This window comes from Glandiceps talaboti, chromosome 15, assembly GCF_964340395.1.
Source record: "Glandiceps talaboti chromosome 15, keGlaTala1.1, whole genome shotgun sequence".
In the NCBI taxonomy this organism is placed as follows: domain Eukaryota; kingdom Metazoa; phylum Hemichordata; class Enteropneusta; family Spengelidae; genus Glandiceps; species Glandiceps talaboti.
Window position 1 is genome coordinate 21,732,057 of NC_135563.1, and position 24,372 is coordinate 21,756,428.

Below are 24,372 nucleotides of genomic sequence, written 5' to 3' on the forward strand. Positions count from 1 at the left end.
CACACACTAAACCTACACAGGAGCAAATCAAACCAGTGATTATACACAACTTTTGAGAGTGAACTTGACTAAGCACAGAGAAGCTTTATAACCGTGACTATAGTATTTTTTTACTTTTTGGTAACCAAAAATTGTCGTTTTGAATCTACACTACAACTGTGACACTTTTTCATCAAATAACAAAAGATACATTCTCTAAAAATGGGTCAATTACTTACAAAAAGACACCTTATCTGTTAAATAGTGGTATGTAGGTAGCGTAGTGACAAGTTTAAATCTTGAGCGGAAGCTCGGTTTTGAATCTGTCACCATGTTAAAACTGTACAAGTCGTAACTGGAGTGTCATTTTTCGATCAGATAACCACAATATATTCACTAAAAATTGTTAAAATACCAATAATTAGATGTACATATTAATCGTGGTCGATATTATCCATGAGCAGTATAGAAACAGATTGAAATCGTTATCACCATTGAAAGCGCTGGTTTTGGGTGCGGACCCCAAAATCAAATTGATTTGATTTATCATGTACTGCTACATTAAAATACATTTACCAAGAGCTGATGCAATACTGTTAACGGTGTACGATATTACGAGCAATTTATTGTTACGTACCTAACAAAACATTTTGGTTTAAAAACAGTTACAATGTTCCAGTTACTAGTTCTGTTTTAAAATATAAATACCTGACGAGAACAGTCAGCTGGTAGACTTGAGTCAGAGAATGCTTTAAAAATAACCATCAAAAACTATTCAATTGCAAACTGACCCTATAGCATTGGACACCTGTAGGGGAAGGATTGGGTGTAAACAGAGATAGTAGTATATGTATGTCCATCGTAAACGTACTGTCATTCATACATAAGTTATCTTCTTCCACGTTTGGTCCAATCACAGGTGGAAGAAGAGTGTATGTGAACTAGATAAAGGTCTTTTCACACAAGATGACAGAGCCATATACATAGTCCCTACTTATAAGAGTTTAATTTTAAATTCCTTTTGGGAAAAGAACGGAAACTGCGACATGAGAAGGAACGTTTGTAATACTCAACTGCTGTCAGTTATCAATTTTATCGAGGTACAGCGCAAAAAGGGACAGTTCACCAGCAGCAGACGGTATGTTGCATGGTAACATACTGCATACATTTAGATCAAAGTCGATCATTTGACAAGATGTGGTTGTTATGCTTACTAGGTTATATTTTTCTAAAGACTGATGGATTTGAATGGAAGAGGGTTTTGTTTATATTTATACAGTTAGGGTTCCATTCAATTACAGGTATGCTGAATTCACCAGTAAAAGTGTGGTAGTTATGCTGAATTCACCAGTAAAAGTGTTGCCTATCAAGTCTTCCTTGTCTGTGATCAAGTCAAAGAAAATTAATACCTCAATTGCCAAAAGCCTGAATGATTCGGCTCTCACTGTACTATCTTTTCCTGTTGTAATTATTAGCGTTTTGTCATATACCAATGACTTTTATTCAAGTAATTCTGGAATGTTAGTTACAAGGTGGGAACAGCGATTTTACGCCGCTGCCTTTGAAGTATGTGTTGATTGCACTTGTGGATACATACAATAACTGAATCAATTAGCGGGCGCGGAGTAAACTCTTCAAAGGGGTTGCTCAGGTCTAGTTGGTTCTTTCTTTCTGTTCTTGAGTCAATACTTGTGTACAATATTGCTGGTACTATAATATATTTTTTAACAAAGAAGCATTCCGATAAACATTCCAATGGTGTTCCAATTCTAAATCGGCGAGGTATAACTTAACAAATTTGAGTAAAAATGGCGATCGTAATTTATGGTATACACAGACACAAAGTTTCAAAAGCAAAATGGCAAATCAAAATGGAATGCTGCTGATGATAATTTTTGCATCGTGTGATTACATCTTTTTACTTCTCTATTTTATGTGTTAATTTGAGCAGGTGATGACGACACAACAGTCGGTTGTTTTTTTGCAAATCCCGCCAACAGAGCCATGAAACTATTTCTATATGTGCAGTTTGTACACACATCACAAATGTGTCTACCAATTTGAAATAATTGTCACATATGCAGACTGGTTTACAAATACGAGATTGACAACGGCAGAATTTGATAAATTCAGCTTCCACGTGTGTTTCGTAATTATATCATTTTACTTTGCATTTCCCACCGAAACATTTTAGACAAATTTAATTATTTGGGGTTTTAATTCTTTCCGATATCTCGGGTTCATTTTAGAAGACAATAATGGTAGGATTTATAAATGTATACATTCATATACATTTTTGATATGATATGTTCGTGATTACAAAATACATACACACAGTAAAATAGTGTAGGTCTCGCAATATACAGCTTAAATGTAGATTTCATGTCGTGAACTCATTTACGATATCTCCTTTTTCATATTGGATTCTTGATAATTTTTTCGATTCACATCGTGAAATTGTTTTAGTTTCAGACGTCCTAAAACATGGCATAAAATTCCTAACTCCATAATTGTTCATAACATTGACACAAATAGTGCAGCGATACAGGGAAATAGGTTTTTCATGTTTGAGCTTATTCTTAAAATAAAAGAAGAGCGTAACAAATATATTTAGAAAAGATAACTTATCAATATGAGTTTTGAAACAACAACCACACAAACACACTCATAAAGACAGGGGATCGACCCATCCCAAATACATACATACATACATACATACATACATACATACATACACACACACACACACACACACACACACATACATACATACATACATACATACATACATACATACATACATACATACATACATACATACATGCATACATACACACATACATACATACATACATACATACATACATACATACATACATACATACATACATACAAACATACATACATACATACATACATACATACATACACACATACACACATACACACATACACACACATACATACATACATACACACACACACATACATACATACATACATACATACATACATACATACACACACACACACACACACACACACACACACACACACACACACATAGTGACATCTTTCATTAAATTACCAAGTTAGTGCGGAAGAAAGACATGTGAACTTTTTAAAGCAAAGTACTCTTGTTTTCCGATATATTTAAACATGTCCGTGGCTGACCAGTGAGAGCTAATGATTGGGTTTTATTTGATGAGAAAATGACATTTATCCCGATATCGATCTTATCCAAGGTTAAATAGTCCGATGACCTGTATGTCACTATCACGCTTCATTGCCTTACACAGAAGGGAAAATTAATTTTACATTCGGCGTTAGAAAGCACGGAGAGCAAACAAAAGTATGGCCATTCAACGAACAGTTACTTTATGGGGAAGTCAACAGAGGGAAATTCGTTAGAAATGAACTATGAGAGAGTTGCAGCTATGAAAGCACTTTTAGTAAAATAATTATTACCTCAGTGACCGGGTCTGGAGACACAGACATATAAAAGGAAGGTGACTGACTGACTGACTGACTGACTGACTGACATCATATTGTCTTGTTGCGCATTTACGCAATATAAAGCGAAACAAGGTTCGAATCACATAACCTCCAGTCCTCTGTTCATTTTTTAAGGTTTATATAACTAAAACATACCTGTCATGTCTAAATTCACTACATAGTTGTGGTTCTAGTACGGTCTGTCTATAGATAATCTGGGCATAGCTGTACGGACAAAGTGTCACGAATACTATCAACGTTTAATATGACCATTAACAGTTTTAACCAAGTCGCCATTGTATTGATTCAATTTCAAAGATTCCATAGTTCGTACGGCTATTCTCGGGATGGGGTGGGGGAGGGGAAGGGGTGGGGAGGGGAAGGGGTGGGGTTAAACCCAATGCTACAGCATGGCGTAAACTAATGACGAGTTGAGACGAACATAGCCCGTGAACTCTTACGGTTATTTATTAATCGTGATGAATTGAACGTCATGACTTTTCATTGAAATATAAACGACAATTTAAATTATTCATATAACCCGGAACTATCGCAAGAGTCATCATAACTGACTTCCGTTCAATTATTGGTAATATTCTAAGGTTGTTATGCTGCTAAATTATTAGCCTTAGGTTATAAATTTTGATTTAAAACAAAACTGTATACATGTAGTTGAAATTTCTTTGAATAAAAAAACAAACTTTTTTTGTGTGTTCTATAATACCTCAGAGTTTCGAAGTCATGGATTGTTGGAATGAAGTGCCTTTGTTTTCATTACCTGTACATACATATGACACAGTGACTATGTTTCAAACTGTATATATATATATATATATATATATATATATATATATATATATATATATATATATATATATATATATATATATATATATATATATATATATATAGTTTTGGTAGTACTGGAACTCTTTCTTGAATAGAGTTCCAGTACTACCAAAACTATTACGCTCTGCCACTGCGGTATAGAGCACTGTCTTAGCAGATTGATACTCACCGAGTTATATATATATATATATATATATATATATATATATATATATATATATATATATATATATATAACATAACATAACATTCAGATATAGTCAGGTATTAACTAACTATGTCGAGCCTTGAATACCTTGAAAAAGAATTGTTATTCCAAATATCTGATTGCATCTATTTATTCGAACTGTCTCACTCGTTCCTTTTCCATATATATATATATATTACGCTTACTATTAGAATAGGAGTGATAAGTAGATTTTTTTACTTGTGTCTATCTAGTTCAGGTAGTTATCTTTTCCGTTGTTTTCCATAGGATCTCTGTATTATTGGCTTCTTCTCATCAGATGCACAACCATTACAGATTGGAAGAACAGTTTTATATTGTCTTTTGAGTTGATGTCAGTCGATCGCAATTTTCGCGATTTTATTATTTTTTCCTCGAATACGTAAAAAAGGTTTAGGGCATGAAACACTAGGTGGGGGTCGGGTAACCGGAACCAAACAATTTTTTTTCTAGACCTCAAGGAAAATCAAGAAATATATATACATATTGTGTTTCCAATTGTATACCGTTGATTTTCCTTAAATGGAACCAAAATGGGGTACGTTTGGCGATGCAATGATAGGACGTAACATAATAAACAAAGAAGAACACATAAATAATTTAAAAATTGTGACATTCGGGCAGCTATAAGGAACGTTATTGCTAACTGGGTGGGCTGGAGAATCTAGTGTCACAAAACGGATATTTACAAGTTCAATTTGTTTTGAGTTGCACTAAGGTTTTGATAGAATTGTTGATGTTTACTATCGAGAGTGGTCTTATTTCTCTCTCTCTCTCTCTCTCGCTCTCTCTCTCTCTCTCTCTCTCTCTCTCTCTCTCTCTCTCTCTCTCTCTCTCTCTCTCTCTCTCTCTCTCTCTCTCTCTCTCTCTCTCTCTCTCTCTTGTTTTTTTTTACTTAGAAACGATATCGATGTAGCTGACGACGAAGCCCTAGTGCCGTGTTTCTACTCAATGCCTAGAAACCAAAACACAAATATTCTCTGGGTAGCTTTAATCCCTGACGACCAATCAAACATATTTCAAGATTGTTTTCCTGTTTGTGCGATTATTTCCAACCAAACGTTTTAGTGATATCCATACTTTCATTACATTTCCTTCTATCAGGTCATGTTACAAGTATTTGTACACCAATTCGCCTTCCAGTAACTTTGTTGTGTATTTCAACTTTTTTAAAAATACACAACAAAGTTACTGGAAGGCGAATTGGTGTACAAATACTTGTAACATTTTTTTTCTATTAATATGATCACTCTGAACCCAATAAATACATTAGTTGAAAACATTCATTTCTATCACTTCAGTCTAAAATGAAGGTGAAAAACACATGGGTATTTACTGGAAGATGAACATTGTCTCGATCAATTTGATTTCGGCGGGAAAAGTACCTTTGACATTGAACACATAAATTTAAGAAATTGAGAGAAATAATTGTCACGATCAATTTGATTTTGGCGGAAAAGTACCTTTGACATTTTTTCTATCAATGTGACCACTTTGACTATAAAAATGTTTGTATACTTTCGTTCAAAACAGTTATTTATATCATCAGTCAAAAGTCAAGTTGAAAAAGTTATATACTGGAAGAAGGGCATTTTGATCAATATGATTTTGGCGGAAATGTGCTTGGAACACTGAAGAGGTTAAATAACATATTAGCTTTTTTCAGATCTCGGCGCTCTAGCGATTAAATCACCCGATTTGTACGAAAGAACTGTAAGTAACGCTTTATCTGGCATCCTGGCTACGTCATCAGCTGTGTCCACCTCCTGAAATGGTTTCTATACCGTCTGCACTTTGTATCGCCATCGAACAATCAGCTGCCATTTTGACAGCAACTTTCTACCCCGTTAAAATATCTACAAAGAGACTGTTCAAATGATTTGCTTTAACCTGAATTTCATGATATTACAAAACATCAAATACCTTTAAAACCTAATGTTAGTGCCTAATCTAAACACATTAATGGACTTAAAGGCATTGATGGCCTTATCAGACATAAATTAGTCCATTGGGGATGGCTAACATTGTCATCGTAATTGAGGATTTATTTATCTGTAATGGGTAAAACCCCCATGTGTATTGCCTTCAATATCGACTAACGACTCCATATTCGATAGCGCTGATCAGCCGATTTATTGGCACACCAATTTGACGAATGTGTAATTGGACGAGATTTACAACATTTTCGATTAGATCTGCCGTCCTCAATGTTTCTGACTTGACTCTGTGATGTACACCAATATTTTTCCTTTCAAATTCAAACGTGTACGCTTTCAGTTTGTTTTGTTTTGAGTATTAACCTATTCTACTTTTGAAATAAAATATTGTGTTTGACAAATACATTCTTTTTAAGAAATCGCCATAAATTTCATAATACAGGAAAATGAAACAGTTGATACAATTCAGGCGTAAGTTTAGAATTATAGTGTAAAATGTAGACCGTCTCAATATTCGACGTATCTTAAAATTTGTCCTTTGATAGTGTCTTCTTGGTTTTGACTTCAGGATCGATATTGTACAGTCGCCGCAGTAATAAACTGCAGTCAAATACAAGCATGAATTGTGAAAACAGTATGATATGCAGATTTCCAAACTAAAGCGGGCAAGGGTCTATGCGTTACCCAGGCTGGTTTAGTACGACGTTTTCACTGTGGACGTCTCAAATTTTATGGCAAAACTAGCCATTTGAGAACCATTTTGTGCTGACCTACACAGTATACAGTACAGATAGGTGATCGTAAATTGTTTGTTTATATCATCCGATGTTTTATCATTTCTGATTAATAATGTAATAATTCAATATAAAATGTAATATTGGAAAGCTATTATTTCCTGAGTCGTGTTAACCGTTAATATTAGATACGCTGCCATTCTTCGCAGTAGAAACATAGCAGTTTATACAACCTATTATCTCGTTCCGATGTAATGTTTCAACAACGGTGTCCATACATACCGAACTTCGTCAAAGGCTGCCTTTTCCTCAGCGTTCTAGCTGTGCGATAACTCCCCGACACGATAGCGTCTAGTTGACACAAAACTAACACCTTCGTGGCACGGATCGTGCGACTACGGTACGGAGCCTTGAATCGCGGCATAATATGCCATCATTGAAGGAAAACAGTCACATTCTTTCTGATCGAAATAAAAAGGTTTTTTTAACGACGGCTTTTTAATAATAAGCTACTTCATACTGAGAACGATAGAACACATGTTACGTATTTCTAATTGTTAGGTCTATGTTTTAGGAGCAATTAAAAGCAAGGATTTTCATCGTTTACCTCATTGCTTTTTGTAATTTTATACAGCGACTTAACACCAACCGATTCCACACGTTATATTTTATAAATGACATACTAATCCTTATGTAATGATAAATTAACAATTTCAAAGTTAGAGATATCAGTAGATGTTGGTCACAGCTTTTAAATTAACACAAATTGTGATAACCGGTGTATTTAATTGACCATGGCTATTTATTGATATCACACCAAGCTTGGGTTAATTAATCTAGCGATTAATTATCTAGAAGAGCTTATTGAAACTAAACAAACTAAATATCCTGAATTCTCAATAAGTCTTCACGGAATAAGCTTGTAAGACATACTTGTCCTGACAGTATCTGACAAACACAATTGTATAGTTTTCACGTGTTAAATGAATAATTAGAAATCTATTCTTAGTCTATTCTTACAACATTCATTGCATTATTTTTGTCAGATGAAATTTGCAATGAGAGCCAGCTGACTTGAAACAAAACCGTCATCTTGCTTAACAAAAACCTAAGTTACTAACATTGATACATTTTATCGTCTGGTTGGACAAAATGTTGCTAACATTACTACATTTTATCATCCGATTTGACAAAAGTTTTACTAACATTGCTACATTTTATATTATATATCATCCGACTTGACACAAATCTTACTAACATTGCTACATTTTATCGTCCGACTTGACACAAATCTTACTAACATTGCTACATTTTATCGTGTGGCTGCACAAAAAAACTTACTAACAATACTTCTTTTCGTCCACTGGCATGACTAAAATCTACCAGTCATGAATGTTTCTACACTTTCTTTTGTGTGAGCGATCACTATGTTAGCAGATCATCGCCAAATTATACATACTGTAACAATGTATAAATTCATATAAAATGTAACAATTAAAATGTAAAAATTATACCTCAATTTTGTGGTGTGAGATGATAAAATGTAGCAATGTTACTAAGAATTTATTTAGCCAAACAAGGATTTGTTTCAACTTAACTGGTTTTCATTGTAAGTGTCTACACTTAGGTATAATTTAGGGAGTCTGGATTCTTGTTACTTTAGATTAAATTTCGGCATTCATCCTTATTTTAGGTGAAAAAATAACACAAATATGTAAATATGTAACCGAAGTAACAAATTTCGAGTTTTGATATGTATATATCTTTCAAGTTTTGCGGAAGGTACAATGCTTCTTCATACTTTTTTAATTTTTTTTTTCAATCGGTGAGCTATTTTCTTCACTTTGGATTCAAATTCGGTTTGTGAGTAGATAGGATATGCAAATGATGGGATAAAGAGATGACTTGAATGTCTATCAGTAATATCGTCCTATTTGTTCGTGAAGACAAACAACTCAGTGACCACGAGTTGTCAATGCACATTGCTTGTCGTTTTTCATGTTATAACTTGTTCATTTTATCAGTCGCGATATAGTATTATTTCCACCCAGAAAACTTTATCTTTTTAGCAGTCGCGATTACCCCCCCCCCCCCCCGAAAACTAAGTCTTTTTACTGAGCAGTCGCGATGTATGTATTGTTATTTTGGTGAATTCTACACACTTTGACAATGGCATTACAATTGTTGTTTCGTTTGACTCTTTAGCAGTCATGGAATGTACGTGTACTACTATTTCAGCAAGTTGTACATTTTAGCAGTCACTGTGCTGTAAGTATTGTCACTTTGTTCAACAAACTGTCTGTGAAACAGTCGTGGTACGTACTTGCCTATTGTTTCGGCAAACTGTATTTTTTAGCAGTCGCGATACATGCACGTTGTTGTTTTCTTCGCAAACTGTGTCTTTTTAGGAGTCGTGTTACGTACACGTACGCATCGTTATTTCCGAAAACTGTCCCGTCATTTTATATTTAGCAGTCGTGTTACATATTCTTGCGTTTGAAGGCAATGTCTAAGTCGGGCATTCACCTTACTAAGATCCCATAGAACCAGACAAACTAAAGTTTCATTTCCAATATATCTTAATGCCTCATATTTAATCACAGATTCAATAACTAAAGTGACTGACAAAAATAAATAGCATTTTCTTAGATTTAGGTTCGTGTCGATATTTGATAGTATGGCGTGCAATATTTGTTTCTCCAAGACGACACCCGTCACTGCATGTTATGATTCTACCGTCAAACCAATCATGGTGTGCAAGAAGGCCAGTTTTTAAAGGGACGACGTTCTCATATATTTATGTTTGTTATGGTAAATGATATATCGTTCTCATATAGTATAAAAGTTTAATGTTAATGACACGGAAATCTGTGTCGTGTTCATACAAAAGTAACCTTTTACTGTGCACATTACAGGGGTTATAAAACCAACCGTTGCATCGACGTTGGACGTAATAACAACATCTGGTGCTGCACATTCAAGTCGAAAACTCAATATTATTTTTTAAAATGACAAAAATGTTGTTATATTTATTATTAATAAATTGATACTTTAAAACTCATAATTATTTGATCAAAGTAAGGTAAGGATGTGATTTTTAAACATCGCTACAGTTAAGGAAATTGTACTTGTTTGTTCAATAGGCCGAATGGGCTAAGATTTGGACTACATACGGGACATATTTTCAACTCAGACAAACACAACATTATTGATATCTGTGTAGTAGGGATAAACGTCATTTAGTGTTTGACAAATTTACCTATTTGTTGACTAAGATAGATGCTTCCTGACACTTTTAATGAGAACTTTAATTCTTTCGCATCAGCTGTAAAGATTTTGACTCGACGTTGGTTCTGTTTCCACATTAGGTAGTGGGTGTGACTTCACGGTTTAAACAAAAACAATTGACTAATAGGACAGAATTATTGGACATAGAAATGAGATCAGTGCCTTGGTGCAGTAAGTCAACGTCTGACAATCCGTCGTTGAAACCTTCACCATCGATGTTTACGTTGAAAGCATTATTTGATTGACCGGAAAGAGATCGCCCTCGGCTTCGGAATGCGTCAAGTCGCCGACGCTCCGCTTCAGATTTCTCTCATATGTACAGCATACCATGGTTCTGTCATGCGGTTTCTTTTTACCCAATATTAACGTGTCGCATTATTTTAAGTGATATAATTGGAACATATGTGAAAGACATACTAAATCAATACTGGCATTTCTGAAATACTAATACTGAATAGAGTAAGAAAACCAACGAATGACAAATGATATCATTTCTCATTAGATTATTGGTGATAGAATTAATCAGATGAAAAATTTCGGATCAAAATACCGTCGACTTTTATAGTGAAAGATGGCAAAATCTACATTTGTAACACATGGAAGATTTCACTCTCAAGCACAACTAGAAGATTTCGCTTTGCCATGTCGTTTATCTGAAGGACTAAAGCTTACAAATATGGCATATTTTGTTAAATAAACCTGTGTGTTTTCTGTAATATTTGAAAAGACAATAGGAAGAGACATGTGTCAGACACGATCGAACATCGCCTATGAAATTAAATTAATGGTAAGAGGGCGCTGTTTATTTTACTAATGATAGATCTATAACCTATCACCACGATGAGTTAAGTTCGTGTCAGGAGTGTTATCTATTTAAAATAGAGAAGTTTTCCTTCTTCCCCAATTTCAGCTATTGGCTTTTATTTACGAAACAGGTTTTTAACTGTAAATTATTCGGGAAAGATTGATTGGAGGTAGAATAGTGCCTAGTTTATGGCGATAACGCCCCTACTAATAGGATGCTCTTACAAATACAGTTTGGAGCCCGGAGGGTGAATGGGTCTGTTCGCTGTTTGCCGTCAATGGGGTTTTCTGGGAAGGTTTCAGTACAGTCTGCTTGCCTTGTCCTGTTATTCCAGTAACCGTGTTTGCCTTTTCATTGCGATAATTACCATGGCAACTCAAGTTGAACGTTATCAGGATTATAATAGAGGGATACTAGTCTAGGAGGTGGAACCACTGTTGCGACATTATGTCGTCTATCAGTACGTAAAAACAAACTTGAGTTTAAAATAGACCATTGCCAGCCACCAATGAGGAAACCCGTTATATTACGCCCACAAAACGAGCTGTTATTGTATGTGGGAATATCCAATTTTGTTGTTTGTCGGAGTAATTATTGCCTGTATGATTGTGGTCGGTGGATGATTGTTCAGACATTGTGATTTGTGTCACGAATTTATAGCAGACAATGGACAGTGTTATAAAAATCTACAAGTAAAATTGTTCGAATCTCTCTCGGCTGTATTCATAATACCCCCAGTAGCTATGTAAGTCGGATACGGTAAATGAATGGCAACAGGCAACAAACGCGTAGTCGGGATCGTTCATGTCGTGTCGTTATCGTCTACATGTATGTATGCTACCCTTAACGAAATATAGCAATGTAATTAAATCTCCTTTGATTTCAATACTTTTTTTTAGAAATTAACACAGAATTTGTTGTCAGTTAATTTTCGTGATTGACTTTCCTGGTAGTAATGTTAATTAACGCAAAGTAGCCAGGGATAATACAATGAAACCGCGGTGGAAGTGCTGGAGACTTTGCCATGTAGCTTCAATGAACGGACACGGATGGGCACACACAGAATGAAAAGAAGTGTCGGGACTGGCTTAGTCTCCATTACGGCTGTATTTCTGTATCAAAGCAAAGATGAAATAACAATGGGCAGTTTTTTTCAGCTCGTAAACACGTGGGAATTGTACTGGCTTTTTCGACTATCTGTGCGTGAAAATATACATACAGTACCATACACGTAACATTTGAATGAACACCCGACGTGTTTTGTGAAACTGAAAATATACATAGGGTATCAATCGAATCGACACTTGAAAGTACATCCCGCGGATGATGACTTTTCGTAGTTTTGCTTTCAAGTTTAGTTTTGAGTTACAGCAGCTCCTTTGAGACTTACAATAGCATTTGATTATTGGCAACTCAATACGGTAGCACTTCAGTCCGCAACAACGCCCGTTTCATGTTCAGTACTTTTGCTAAGGTAATGACAGCGAGGTGCTAACTAGTATACAAAGAGAGTTGTGAAATGGGAGAGTCGGAAACAAATGACAATTGTAGTCTTGTTACAGTAAGAACATTGTATTGAAATAAAATAAAGACACTATTATGTGATACTGACTCATTAGGAACTATATGATTATTATTATGCCTAACAGAAATTGTGAAATAACTTGACAAATTCTCACAAATATTACTCAGATGGGTTCCTGATATGTGCTGTAACTACGAAGAAAATGTGTAAAAAGCTGATCAAGGAATGATCAAATCACGTGTAGGTTTCACTAATTAAAACAAGTCTATCATATGATATGATATGATTATTGATATGTTATGATATGATATGATTGCAATTGTGGTTAACTATAGTTATTTCTGATCTACGTCGGTTTCCAAAATTTTCGACCCACGTGAGATGTAGAAACGTGCGTTAATCTAAGCTTCAGTTCAACACACTAAAAACCTCCCATTTCATGAATGTTTCAAACATAGTGCTGTTGGTGGAAATTCGTGTTTTCTGTCCACGCCGACGCATTATTTACCCTTTGATGAAATAAAACCGATATTCCCAAAAGCGGGCAACAAAAAATTCCAATTGATGTGTTTCCCCGGTTTTTGTTTATAATTAAACTTGGCATTCACACCTGGACAAATATGTGACGTTTGACGGCTTCATATACACTAGGTATTTTGTACGACCGAATGTCTGATGGTGACGATAGATATATTACCATTGAGTTGTAGGTAACTGTATTCCTAAGATACATACCACTAACTTTGTGCATTCTTTGTATCTCATAGTCTTATAAGCCACGTCAACGTTTATAATCTTAAATGAATATCAAAACAGAATTTGAAACTAACAAGATAATATAAAACCATTTCTTATATATCGTCATAACGTTTACGACCATATACGTAACATACGAGTGATAACAGGCCTGTATCAGACAGACAGGGCCATCAGCAAAGGTGTTCTGATGTATTTAACACTAAGTTTAATACCGTGGTTGACTGGGGCAAGCAACCTTATTACACCGGTGGTATGTTATGTCATCTCTCTGCTACATTCATCGTTTAATAGGGCTACTATTTGTATGCGTTCATCTATATTTTACGGAAAAAGCATTATTAATTCATTTTGCAAATTATTTATTCATGTTACAAATCTTTAATCTGACGTCACCAACGAGTCTAGCTATATAGCTAAACTTATTGTTGTTTCTGGATCTTAGCGAGCGGTCATGACAGCAGAGACGAACAGGCGCAGAATTCATAAAGACTGGCTGTGTTTGATTATCAAATAAAAATCATTAACTATATCTAATACTTGTTCGTCTTAATTAAACAATCTGTCGAGTCCAATTGTTAATAATTATAATCAACAAATTAATTGCAATCAAATTGTCCTGTGGGAAGCGGCTAATAGTAAACGGAGGCATCTAGGCCGCAGCCTCACACAATAGGTTCATGTATCAAAATATCGTTTGTTAATTTCAATTAACGATCGAACTTATTAAATAAGAAGTAATGGTCAAATTTCATTTACATTAAAAAGATACCGAGCAACCCTGTCTGGCAAAAAAAACGTGTCAGTAATGATTGAATACAGTACCACATTAACTAACAAATTAAAAAAAATCCGACATGAACTTCGATTATGCATAAACCTAACACAAAGTAAGAAAGGTGACATATGAGACATTGAAACTGCCGTGGGTCTTTGAATCTGAATATAGCTCTTTCACAATATATGGAAACCACGGTTTCTCAAATCGAGAGTCGAGGTTTCATGGAAATGAAGAGAATGCATCCTAAAATAAGCACGGTTTAGACGGACCATTCTTTTTTGGTATTTTTACAAATTCGCACAATTTGACGGTAAGTCCATGGCGGTGTTGAGAAATTAAGGACACTGTTTTAAATACCTAGTGAAACTTGAAGTTAACGCCCAAAGTACACAAAACACACACAATATACAAACGTTACTTCCCTAAGCGAAAAACACATGCGAATTAATGATGTGGAAAAATTGAAAAGGACTTGGTTTGTGCGTTTTAGACGGTTTATGGATTCGTCATACTTATCCATCTAGAGAATATTTCAGTCGTTGTTGCTAAACTAGATTTGACAAGGCAGAAACCGATGGTGTACATTTCAATGTATATTTCGTGACGTTGGCAAGCAAATGGAGAAATCAACACATATAGAAAATTATAAATTATCTGTTGAAAATAATTTGATAGGTGTTACGTCCTTTACAAAATCTTAGAAGCATGAAATTATTGTGAACGTTTTCAGTGTTTGTACTGACTGTATATGATGCCAAATTGAGATTTATTTTCATCGGTTTGTTACTAAGTCAAATTTATGACAATGGCTGATAACGTTTCACTTCCTAACCTCAGCCTTCGATCCCCCCTTCCAGGAATAAAGTATCAACCCACTTCAAATAAATCGATGAACATAAAAGAAGACAATCAGTCATTTTTACAAAAGAAAATTAATTTCACTTTATTCTCTATATTTATGTATATTTCTATTCGTACAGGAAAACATGTGGTTACCGAGCTCAGTATGTGTATATTTCCCTGCTAAACGTGGCAGTTTTAATGGCGTTGCATTCAACAAAATTATAAACGGATTAAAACCATAATGATGGATTAAAGTTTTGATAACACTGCCCCGATAAATCAGCTGAAATAGTTATTAAAGTTTCCAATCAATTCTTTCAAAGATGACTTGAGACAAATTTTAAACGGAAGTTATTGATTGTCACCATGATGTCGGGCACACCGATGACCCAGGCATGTTTAACTCGTGGACGGGGTCAGGTAGCTCGGGTTATTGTGTACAAATATGAGAAGGGCCTTATACAATATACTTGTCTCAAGCCTCCAGTCTTGTGTTCATTCTACTTATACAAATATCGGGAAATTAATCAATATCCCAGAAAAAAAATCCTTTAGTGAAATTCCAATTACTAAGATAAACTTTTTCCTCCTTCGATTTGATTAATCCCATATTCTACAAAAAGAAGACAAATTCTTTACGGTGGTGGGCAACATTATTTATTGAGAAACAAGTTACCAATTTGAAAATTGATAAGACTGCCGGGCATCCTAGTAGCAACGTGGTGCTAGTGACGCACCTGCGAATAATGACGAACACTTGACACGAGTGTTGATGTGCCTGACGCCCCAACAGCGCGCTACCGTGATAGCACGGAGACTAGATGACGGCAATCACACTAAAATAAAGACACTGCGAAAATATGAGCGATCGGGAAAATAATCACTTCTGCCCCCTGGAATAGCTAGAAATATTTGTCACTATAAAGAGTTTGCAAGGAACCTCTCCGTGTCGAGTCTTACACTATAACATAGAAAATAGTTTACAACAACGAATCTGTCTCCGCACAAGTACAGTATTAGTACTAGTAGAAGCTATAACAATGGAATGGGTTTTTTACAGCCGAAAGTTGCTGAAGTCGGGACATGCGTGATATGGAGTCATCATTTATGTACATGTTTGCGTTTGCAAAAAAAAACTAGGTATCGGCTCTGTTCAACACCGCGTTGACTAAAAAGAAATGGAATTTAATGGAAGTCAAGGTTAATACTACAAGAGTGCCGTATCTTGCAGCGTCAGTTGTTCGTTCGGTGTGGTAATCCTCACACAATTCAACATTCCAACGAGGCGTTACATCGGCCATATATTCTTACCGAGTCTGAACATTGCTTTTTTGGTTAATGAAGTTCGTGGCCGCTCGATAAATGCCGCGTTTCAGCAAAATTGTCTGTTCTCGCCCTTTTAGATTCACATTCTCTATCGGAATCATCTCCGTCATGAGTTCCATCAAGTTCTGAACAGTCTTCAGTCTCGGACACATCGCCCGCCATATTTTCCGTTTCTTCTTGTTTTTTCTTAGCCGTAGCCATTTCTGCGGCGTGTTTCTTTCTCCACTTTGTCCTTCGATTTTGAAACCAAACCTGCCGGTCGAAAAACAAATCCATCATTTATTAAACACTCCCTAAACCGGCAACAGATGAATTTCTATATAATTCAATTTACTTCTAGAAAGTTACTCTAATAATTGTGAAAATGTACGAGAAGAAAGCAATCTAAGTGACACCGAACAGCGAGTGTGATTTTATTTTTCTCCGGACATTTGTAACATATATCTCCGGTGAGAATATCGCAGACACACGTTTTGGCGTTTTCAAGGTTTGGCTTTTAATTACAAAAGAGGTTGAAAATACAGATGTATAATCAGCCTTGGAGGTTAAGAAGTAATGCTGGCACAGTACCACAGCCGTCATAGTGGCGCTGTTAAATTACATAGTCAAGCCGACATCTTATAATTTTCTATGGTCACCGCAATGATGACCAACTTTACAAAGAGATACGCACCGTCTCGTCTCTAACGTCGTCTACGTCACTAGGCAGACTATCATTGTCAAATCGTAGAAAACCAACATTCTAATATTTTTTATCGATGAAACAATGTGGATATATTATTAAGCGCTCAAGTAATTAGATGTATTCATATAAGAGAGTTTACGTATGAGATTTAACCGATAGCGTATTGTGTGTGAACAAGTAGCGTTCCGTTAACAGTTCGCTAGACTACGGAAACAGACTATTAAGCAAATGTGAACTTTGTGCGTCATTAAATCTATCACATTTTGATGTATCAAGAATGTCATTAAAATGATCGAGAGACAAAAAGTTCAAAACAGACAACGGAAATTAAGCATCGTGTAGAAGGACCGGTGAACCAGACCCAAACAAAAGACACCCCAAAAGGCTTTAACGGCGCAGCACTAACGTAATTTGCCAATTATCACAGACCTGTGAACGACCATTCATCATACCATATCAAATTGACCGATATTAACAAGAAAAACATCAACTTGTAAGGGGTTCAAAACGGCAGAAACGAGTTCAACACTATAGCCTCCCCTGTGTGAAAGCGAGGGGGATAACTCACACACGTAATACTACTAATACCGATTTAACCTACAGAAATAATTTAATCGTCTATAAGTAATACTTATAAGATCGGATAAGACAATTTACATGTAACTGATAAAGACCCACTGCTATCACCGTTACACTACAGTACAGTGTCCGTGGCTCAAATACAAAACCAATGTCAACAGCTTGTCTGTTGTAATCTCCGGCTTTAATTCTTGATAAGTATGATAATATATGAGTAAACATTTATGTCAGCCCCCAAACAACAAACTATATCGAAGCAAGTAATTTTACGGCTACCAAATACCGTTTGTTGTTAGCACGAAATGTATTCACACAGGTGTTTCGGAAATGTCACATACGTCAATGTTCAACAACTGTATTCTGATAACAAATTTTGCCATTCCTTGGTGTAAAGTTATCATAAAGGGAAAGACGGTGCGGATCTAAAACACACGGGTAATAAAGGTGTGGGTTAACGTTACATATATTTACCTTGACTTGGCTTTCTGACATTCCGAGAGCGTAGGCAAGACGAGCTCTCTCCGGACCTGCAAGGTATTTCGTCTGTTCAAATGTCTTCTCTAGTGCAAAAATTTGTTGACCCGAAAAGGTGGGGCGAGTATGTTTCCGTTTGCCATCTTTGTCTACTGTTATGTGATTTGGGCTATTCGTTGATACTGGTAAAAGAGAACGAAACGTAAAAAAATATATGTATGTGATTAAAATGTTGTCTTTAAATCTAAACGAGAAAAGACTACGTTGTTTGTATCTAAACAACGAATGAATGGCGTTATTAACAATAAGGTGTATCACACGCTGTTGCTCTTTTCGATACTAAATACATTCGACACAATAAACTTCACACAACAAACACTTTAAATTACTTGTAAACATCAGATTAATAAAGCAAAATATTTTTTTTTACAAATGATAATAACAAAGCAATCTCTCCAGTTCAGTTATAGGTAGTAAAGGTACAAGGTGCTGAAGTTTGATAGACGGGGTTTGATGATGATGACGTTTCCGCGGTACTCCATTTACACTTTTTACGCGATAACATAGCCAATCTGTGCTAAGGGCCAGGTACGTTTGATTATATGTTTTCCAACTACACATTCTTTTGAATATATATATATATATATATATATATATATATATATATATATATATATATATATATATATATATATATATATATATATATATATAAAATATGTATGTATGTGTGTGTGTGTGTGTATGTATGTATGTATGTATGTATGTATGTATGTATGTATGTATGTATACATATATACATGCATACATATATACATGCATACATACATACACTAAATATATATATATATATATATATATACATACTATATAAATATATACTGTATGTATATTGTATATATGCATACACACAGAATGACACGAATACATACATACATACATACATACATACATACATACATACATACATACATACATACATACATACATACATACATACATACATACATACATACATACATACATACATACTCATACGTCTTTCTAAATATTGTGACACATAATTACCAGCTAATTGAACATACCTATAAATTGTTAATATCAACACAGTTAAATGAACTGCAATATCACTGTACATTTTTTCACTGTTGTTATTATTTATCTTATCCTTACCTCCACTGTGTACTCCTACTTGACAAGGGTAGCGTTCTCGCCATGAATTTGGGTGTTGAACGCCTGTCATTCCGCTTGGCCAGTACAAGGCCGACGCATGAGTTCCCGGTAGCTCAGGTTTGCTAAACCGACTGGCAGCAGAGAAATACATTCCCGTGTTCACTGAATTGAGTCGGGGTACGTTTAGAATATTGGAAGTGTCAGGTCTACTCAAAATGTCGTTTATACCGTGTGGTGTGGCGTTTGCTGAAATACTTGGTTTCAAAGAACTACTGTAACCCGGTGGAAATTGAAACATCTGGTTTTTTTCAGTCATATTATGAAGTGCAGCCAGCGGTGGGTTACTCATAACAAATGCGCTGGATCGCGTTGGGTCCATAACGTTATGTATAGAAAGCATTAAGTCCGTCGTAGTCAACCAGAATATCGTTGAAGAAAGAATGCAGTGATTGCACCGGCTATAAAGCCAGTATATAGTACTACGGTAAAAGATCAAAACACTGTTCAAACCTGGTTAGAACGAAACAGATGTGGTCGTGATAGGACGCAGCGTCGAACGGTCAGTGTCCGTCACCCAAATGATGACTAGAAGTAAAGTCATATCAACACATACGTACTAACTGAGAATGGTAGAATACACACACTTCAACCTGGGTGGTAGGGTTGCCTGTGATTAATGCACTATGTGCATTTGGAGGCAGCGGACAGCCGGCTAGAGCCCAAGTACGTGTAGCGGGGCGGGCATGATTATTTCGCTCATCAATCAACTAAGTGCCGTAAGATTAATTATAGTTTGATACGCCTCTAAGGTCAGTCACCATGTTTTACTAAACTGTACTGATTGGTCAGCACTCACCAGCTGCTTATTGGAGAGGGCCGCTGACTGGTGCCGCCTCCAATCGGTGTAAGAATGCGATTAATGCCCGGTGATAGGTACGATTAGGTAAGTTATTAACTCAATATGTCAAGCCGTTGTGAAACACCGTGGCTTTTATTGCACTGCCAATTAAATGGCGACTCTAAACTAAACCCCACATTTACCAAGTTTTCATCTGGAACCATTGGTGTTGCTGAAATTCACCCAAATATCCAACAAGAGTGGCAAGCACTTTAAGGAATCAAAGTCGACGCAAAGTAAACAAGGTTTAATGGTATCGGCAGTGTATACTGTCCCCTTCTATTTATTATGAGCTTACTATTTCGTCCAGAACAAAGCACTTGCCATTGAAAAGCGGTTGTCTCTTTCACCCCTTTGTAGATGTAAAATTAAGGTGTTCATTAGACACGCCTCCAATTGTAAATCTATCACACTGTTATAATAGATTTTTGTATAATGAGGCCAACGCTATAAAGATATAAACGACAATCGCAAGAAAGACTTCCAGCATTTCTTCCCCACCACAGCTGCGTTGCTATGGATATCTCTGAATAATAGTTTTTTTTAAATACATGAACGGTAGTACCTTCGCATAGACATCTAAATTATACTGCAGCGATCCATTCTGTTTTCGTTTCCATCAGATCGAGAGAGAGAAAAAGGGTAGCTAAACTGAGGATGATACACGAAAAATAGCTTGCTTTAGTAATAACATAGGCTTAGTGGTCGACTTTATTTACATTTGATAAATCAAATATGATCAAATATGATCAAAATGTCGCATCTAGTTTTTGATAGCAAGCTGAGCCGAAAGACTTAATTTGGTAAGTGTTGCCACTGTGCTACACATGGGGACAAGTGCATGGATTTATCAACCTAAAGTCGGTGTAGCTCTCGTCGCAGTGACGTTGGTAGCAGCACTCTATAGCCTTTCCTCCTATTTTCAATAATTTAATAGCCGCTTTACTCAACATTCTAAGCTCTCTGTGCATGGTGTGGTTTGCATTCAATTAAAACGATATGTTAGTTTATCAGCTTATCTGGCCACCATGCATAGATTGCATCGCTGTTCTGATCGAAACCAGTTCGAGCAATGAAATTAAACTTTGATGAAACTGATTACATTTAATGTAGTCAACAGAAATTATTGTTAAAAGAGAACGCCTAATGAAAACATATTAATCTTTAATTTATATTTTTATTATTATTAAAACCACCCCTTGTTCAAGACGGCTATTGACGGCGGACTGGCAACGGATATTTGCAGATCCAAGATGAAACAGTCCCTTCCTCTTAATGAAAACTCTTTTCCGTCTGCGTTTTCACCGTAAAAAGTCACTCCGGAAACGAGACGACGTGTGCACAATACACTGCTATGAGACTCGTGGATATTAGGAGTATTGTCACTATTGTTCACTACTAAGATTACCTATCTCACGCCACTAAACTACAAGTTTCCAATAACCTCCAACGGGTTGCCATACTGACTACAGACACAACTTCTACATCCGTTCATCACATTTTTCATCATAATTTCTATTCAGCCACGTTCAAAATATAACAAAAATGCAATTCTGAATAAACTATAAGACATGGTTTTGATTGGAAGAACGTGCGTTATATTTACAAAGAAAACGATAAAATATATACTATATTATATTAACGCCGAAAATGCCCGTAGTGGCCTAGTAAATCTTTTTCTTTTTAATTTGAAAATCGTCAAAATTTAAAATACACAATCAAAAACTAAGCTAATGTATACATAAATAAACTCATCGTCCGGCCAATGTAAGTAATTCGGCACCAAGATAGGGCTTCATCTCTAACTTCTTTCCTAAGGTTTTCTTGATATGCGAATTACAGCGTATCTTTTAATGTTTTGTTTTAAAATATTCCAAGAAATTTCCAAGAAATCAAGCATGTAATCCCGCATTTAGTTTTTGTTCTACAATTGTTTTGTTGTACAAATGGCGGATCTTTATCATTTCGACTGGCATACTTATAAATATTGTCCATCGTTTCGAGATCCATTCAAGTGGTCCCTGAATGCAACGTATATATATCACAACTTATTTAAAGTGGTGAAAACTGATATCTAGGCAATTGAAAGATTTTAAAGTCCTGACAAACACTTTGTTCGTTGAAAGTTTAATTACGTCGTGAATAAATGCCCATTGACATAGCCAAGTAGAATAAAGCGTGTCCTCATTCTCCGATCATAACTTGTTACTTGTTCATTTCAGTTGTCAATTTGCATACTTCTCGTGCCGACCTCTAGTTCATTTAAAGTTGTATTGCATATACACCAAACAGGCAGATTTCAAGGAAGATTTTTCTCGGCTCCCATCCAAAAGATCTAAAGCTCTCGTCTCCAGTGTTTAATTAATTGTGGGTGAATCCCTTTTCAGATATAACATTCCGTTGTTATTAGGCTGGCTTTAAGTTCGATGAGAGTAACGAGTTTCAACTGTAAGTGCCCACAGTCAGCACAAGTCAGGCAGCTGAGACCCACCTCTCAGCCTTCCCTTTCAGCGACCCTAATCAATTTGGCGACTTTATCATGTTGATTTTTGACTGATGTTTCATATCATACAATCACATTGCCTGCTTGATTGGAAGCGATGCTTGAAATATTGATTTCATTACATCACGTTTCGGGGGCTTGCACTTGGTTTTAATTAAGTGGATTAAAACGTCCGCGACAAGAGGCAATGGAGTGTCATCACTGAGGGGAAATGCAAGTGAATATTTCATTGATATACAAGTGAACGTATCACGTGTGTCGATTTTAATACTAATTTAAGTCGCTTTGGTAGAAAAAAGGGGTTGTACGGCGGATTGAAAGCGACACAGGGTGTGCAAGATGATGTATCTGATCAGTGTTATTCAGTACACTCTTTGAAATGGAAATTGCGTTTACAAGTAGACAGTGCTGGATGATATTAGATTACATGCTTATTTCATGAGGTGTTTACATCTGAAATGAACCATCTCATCCCAAGAGTGAAATCCCGAATACTAACAAGATGGCCCTATGCATTTTTCACTCACCATGTCAGACAGCAGTGGCAATTGTACAATACAGGCTACTCAGCCTGTTAGCCGAGAACACGCCATCTTTTATTTCACGAATTCTCTTTCATTCACCCCAGTACACAACACACCAATACAAATTAAAAACGGTATACACGGCTGAAAAGTACAACACTTTCCAGGAAAACAACATCGACCCTTTTAATGTATTAAACTTTAACGTTTAAGCCGACTGTTTAGTTTGGTTGCCAGGATAATGCATAGATTCTTTTTAATCGAAAACTCAATCATGTGGTGCACACACAACATATATCGTTTGCTTATACGGTTTCTCTATCATTTTAATCGTATCTAATTCATTAAACTTGATAATGTTCACACATATCATGCAAGCTTATCTATTACTTTGTGACTAGTCTTTTTGCGAAGACTTCTCAATATTACACCGTCGCCAATTCACCACTGAGATCGTGAGCTGAAATATAAACAAGTGTAATTAATTGGTCCTCACCACTTTCGATTGATTTATGTACGTACATTACACCAAACGGAAGTTAGTATAGCTTACAGGGTCAACCATCGCACCGTTATCCAGTACATTCACTGCCCATTACCTTCACGGACAGGATATTTCAACTTTCTTACTTACTTTTTTTGGTGGGGAAAAACACTTAAAAGTCTACGAGTTACAGTGGTTATAAACCTACTCCATGTGACTTCTATAAAATTAATGGCCGCTAGTAGCAAGAACAGTTGCTATTCAAGAATACTGCAAAACAAAGTGATTTCTGTAACTAAATTTCGCATTTAATTCCTTTCATTCTGTTTTACATATTGCATGTTTAATGCATCATTTTCTATGTTTAGTTGTTTCACAGTTGCTATGGTGAAACCGTGACGTAATTATTCAGAATGTTTGATAGAGACAGACAGACACCGTATTGCTGTTATCGAGTTATCGTACGATCTTTACAAGTGGCTCAAAACTGGTTAAATTCAACAGATAT

General features: G+C 35.8%; 1 protein-coding gene across 1 annotated transcript; it reads right to left on the bottom strand.

The window, feature by feature from the left end:
* Positions 1-15,828: 15,828 nt before the first annotated feature.
* Positions 15,829-20,019, bottom strand: LOC144446780 (homeobox protein Nkx-6.2-like). The gene is made up of 3 exons (XM_078136615.1): positions 19,456-20,019; positions 18,280-18,464; positions 15,829-16,796 (listed from the first exon to the last, which is right to left on the bottom strand). The coding sequence occupies exons 1-3, from the start codon at positions 19,853-19,855 to the stop codon at positions 16,554-16,556; spliced, it is 828 nt and encodes a 275-aa protein (XP_077992741.1). The 5' UTR covers positions 19,856-20,019; the 3' UTR covers positions 15,829-16,553.
* Positions 20,020-24,372: the final 4,353 nt, after the last annotated feature.

Bases quoted from the DNA above. Each gene is read 5' to 3' on its own strand.
- LOC144446780 (XM_078136615.1), bottom strand. From the start codon at position 19,855: ATGCTTTCTATACATAACGTTATGGACCCAACGCGATCCAGCGCATTT. The intron at 18,465-19,455 runs GTAAGGATAAGA...CTCTTTTACCAG, and splicing joins AGTAGGAGTACACAGTGGAG to TATCAACGAATAGCCCAAAT. The intron at 16,797-18,279 runs GTAAATATATGT...TTCGACCGGCAG, and splicing joins TGTCAGAAAGCCAAGTCAAG to GTTTGGTTTCAAAATCGAAG.